The sequence below is a fragment of the Oryzias melastigma genome, linkage group LG16, assembly GCF_002922805.2.
Source record: "Oryzias melastigma strain HK-1 linkage group LG16, ASM292280v2, whole genome shotgun sequence".
Classification (NCBI taxonomy): domain Eukaryota; kingdom Metazoa; phylum Chordata; class Actinopteri; order Beloniformes; family Adrianichthyidae; genus Oryzias; species Oryzias melastigma.
Window position 1 is genome coordinate 12,880,658 of NC_050527.1, and position 3,709 is coordinate 12,884,366.

General features: G+C 35.5%; 1 protein-coding gene across 5 annotated transcripts in view; it reads left to right on the forward strand.

The window, feature by feature from the left end:
• Positions 1 to 3,709, forward strand: part of LOC112143303 (CUB and sushi domain-containing protein 3) — a gene marked incomplete at its 5' end in the record, with an annotated part of 317,263 nt that overhangs the window by 174,080 nt on the left and 139,474 nt on the right. For all 5 annotated transcript variants that reach the window (XM_024267159.2, XM_024267162.2, XM_024267160.2 and 2 more), the window contains 1 exon segment: positions 41 to 244. In XM_024267159.2, coding sequence (XP_024122927.1) covers positions 41 to 244 — 204 coding nt within the window.

Sequence of the window (3,709 nt, forward strand, 5' to 3'; positions counted from 1 at the left end):
CCACTTGTTTTGTCTTCTTTCATTCTTGCTACCTCACTAGCTGTGCCACGAACAAGCGCCACTCAATGCAGCTCCGTCCCCGAGCCGCGCTTTGGAAAGCGGATAGGGAACGACTTCGCCATCGGCAAGGTGGTGCTGTTTGAATGCAATCCAGGCTACACGCTGCACGGCTCCAATGCCATCAGGTGCGAGGCCGTGCCCAGCGCCCTGGCCCAGTGGAACGGCACCGTGCCCACATGTGTTGGTAAGCTCTCTCGTTCCCAGCTGCACCTCCTTCATTCATTCACTCAGATACACAAACACTCACTGATCCAGGAAAGGTGAAGCAGATGCACTAAAATTAATTTTGTCAGTTCTCGTTTTCCTTTGTGAGTACCTTTCATTGCAAAGAGGCTCCTACCTCTAACCTGTTGAGAAATTCAAATGAAAAGAAGCTGCTACTAAAAGGTTTGGGTACACAGAGTCACGATTTACTACCACAATAAATAAGGGTTTGAGACTTTTAAAAAGTTGTTTAAAAATCCTCTGACTGGTAAAATAAGTAAGTTTAAGAAGACTTTGAAGACACTTAACCTTTTCATAGAAGTTGTTTTATTATTTTTATATTGTAGTCCTTTGAAATTACTTAGAACGGTGAAGAATTTTGGTGTGATGACCAAATGAAGTGATCTACAATTTGATTAAAGTTCAGAATTTAAATTCCAATATAAAATTAATATTTTGAGTCATAAAAACAAGCTTTTAAATGAACTTAAAATCCCATAAGTTGTCATGTTCATCAACCATTTGATAATTTAACCCCTTAATCCAACTCTATAATGCTGAGAATCAAGCAGGAATACCAATTTTTAAAGTTGACTCAACCATGGATTTGAACTCACGACCTCATAGTTTCATGGCAGACACTCTCCCACAGGGCCACTGAGTTAATCACATTTAAAAAAAATTGAAACTTTTATTTGTAGCATTCTAAATCATTTAAATAAAAACAAATATTATTGACAAAAATGAATTAATTTCTTTAAAATTATATTTAATTCATGAAACTGAATAATATACATTGTTCCCAGTAGTGTTTTAATTATGATTATGAAGTTTATAACCATAATCCCACAACCTAAATGTCTTAAAAAACGTTGATCTGAAACCTCTGTTTCCAAAATCTCCTCTGAGGGGGCGTGGCTTTTGGAGCTGAGCAGACAGCTCCCCCCTGTCTGATTGTGGTAGCTCTGTGTCTCACTAGTGTAAATCTTCATTTCTTGATGGTTATCATATAAAGTCAAAATACACTTTAGTCAAAGCTAAGGTTTATAGGTTAACAATACACGATACACAGTGTTCTACAAAGGTTTTTATAAGGCGGGTCAGCAAACATGGTTTTGTTCACTCGTTTAAAGTTCTTGTTACTTTTTGCTGAGTGCTGAAGGAAGACAATAAAGCCAGTGTTGATTCAAGTTTCTTATTGTTTTTTTCTATTGGCCAAATCAATCTTTTTTCTGTAGCTTTTCAAAAAAGCTGACTTAAAATGTGCTCTTACATGAAAAAGGTTTGTGTGTTCCAAAGCTGCTGTTGAACTGGTCAGAATGTTATTGCAGCATGAACTGCACCATCCCAATGCCTGAATTTTAAGTTTTACTGTATAAAACTTTAGGACAAAAATGTCATGTATCAGAAACAAAAATCATTTGATTTCATATTTATTAAATTACTAAATTTTTGTATCACAAATATTAATTTAAAAAACATTTATTCATCTATGAAATGACTGATCAATTTTACAGTTATGATGTTAACTCACACACTTATTAGTTTTGATTCAAACGTTAGTAAAATATAGTTAAAAGTTAGTTTTTTTTTTCATAAAAAGTATACAATCCAGAAACCCATAGTGCATCAGTTGATGTTGTATTGTGTGCAGTATTTATTTTTAGTTTTTCCTGTGCAGACGGTGATCACAGCTCATTCCGTTTTGAATATTCTCGTTGGGGAGATCCCAGCCTACAGCTAAAGTCATCTCAGACCTGTCACTGCATTTTGTGCAAATGTTATATTCAATATATCTATTTCCCCAAACAGCTATATTCTCTCCCAATGTTCTCTTCAGCAGTGTGGTTATGTATGGTGTCATACTGCCAATCAGCTGCAAGTAATTGTGCATGCAGCGGCAAGAGGCTGTTCAGAGCATCTGTACCTGCGATGACTCATGAGCTATATGATTGTTGCATCTGTGACAAGGAGGGAAGGGAAATACAGATTAATTATACAAATCTTGTGAAGTAAACATTTTTCCTGAGCTTTTTTATGTCTCCATTTTTTATTGTAACAAACCTGCTCTTCTAAGATTTTGGCAAGCTGTCAGTTTTGCTCGCTATCAGAATTCCACAGTTGGAAACACAACCTGAGACTCTTACCAACTAATGATTTCTGCAAACTCATATCACATTGACATATCCTTTTACCGTTTGAACAGATGCCTTTGATGATGCTCCTGCCCTGGGGGAGTCTTAATAGACACAGCATCCACACAAGGTTTTAAAGTCTTGGCGGTCGGTGGTGGTGCGTCATTGCGCACTTTCGTCATGTTGCTTTAACTTAACTCTGAGATTTGAGATCACTTATAAAAACTAGACCTGATAACCTTTAAGTTTGGGTTCTGACAAAATTCTAGAAAGGATCTAGAAGCTGAAGCTGAACAGCAGTGGTCTATCCCATCCCATTTTCGGGCCACGGACCGTTTAAATTGGACAATATTTTCACGGACCGGTCTGAACGGGCTGAAGTTGACATTTTTACATTTTTACGGTTCTGGTTTATGAAAATTTATGTTCAAAATAAAATGCTACTACAAGAAATTTTGTTTAAAAAAAAATTAAAAAAATATCAGGAAAGATATATGTACATATTTTTTTTCTTTTAGAGATGATGGAGATTCAATAACACAAAGTTGTTTATTTGTAGAAGAAGAATCCATAAAGGAAATATTTCATGATTTTTTTTCCAGAAAGAATGTCACTTTAACAGTCAATCAAGGCTCCGAATATCTTCCAGGGCAAAAAGATGATCACATTTTGTCTTTACATAAATCCCCCTTCACTAGTTTTTTTTTTTTTTTTTTCTTTTCAAATATTAATGAACATTTTCTGTGCTAAAGTTGACCTAATTTAGCCTTGCTGTAGGAAAATTCTCAAATGTGCCTTTTAAAAGTTTTCCACAAATCAGTCATTTGAATCTTCACTCTCTTTATAATGTTTGAACTTTGTGATGAATATTTTGCCTTTAACGGCAAAGTGAAGGCTAACAGACAGAGAAAAACTGTTATTTTCTAAATACAATATGAACATGAATTCATTATGTCTCCTACTTTATTATCTGCTTGTGTGAAACAGTCGAGAGTCTGTCACCGCATGTTAGCTAGAGCGGCTTCTGCTACATGAGAACAACTGTCTCAATAATTCCGTATGTTGAGAAAAACTCCCACTTTTACCTGTAAACAGCAGCTTTATTGTTCTTTGAAGTTGGTTTTCTCCGTGAAGAAACTTTCCAAAGACGTTTTATTGTTTGTTTTTTTGTATTTAGCTTTTAAACTTTAGGCTACTAGCTTAGCCATGCAGCTAGCCGCTTAAGATGAATGTTGAGAACTGAATCCGGCAGTTTTCCAAAATAAAAATTCCTTCAGAATCAGAAAATAAACTCAGTGGATATTTTCTAA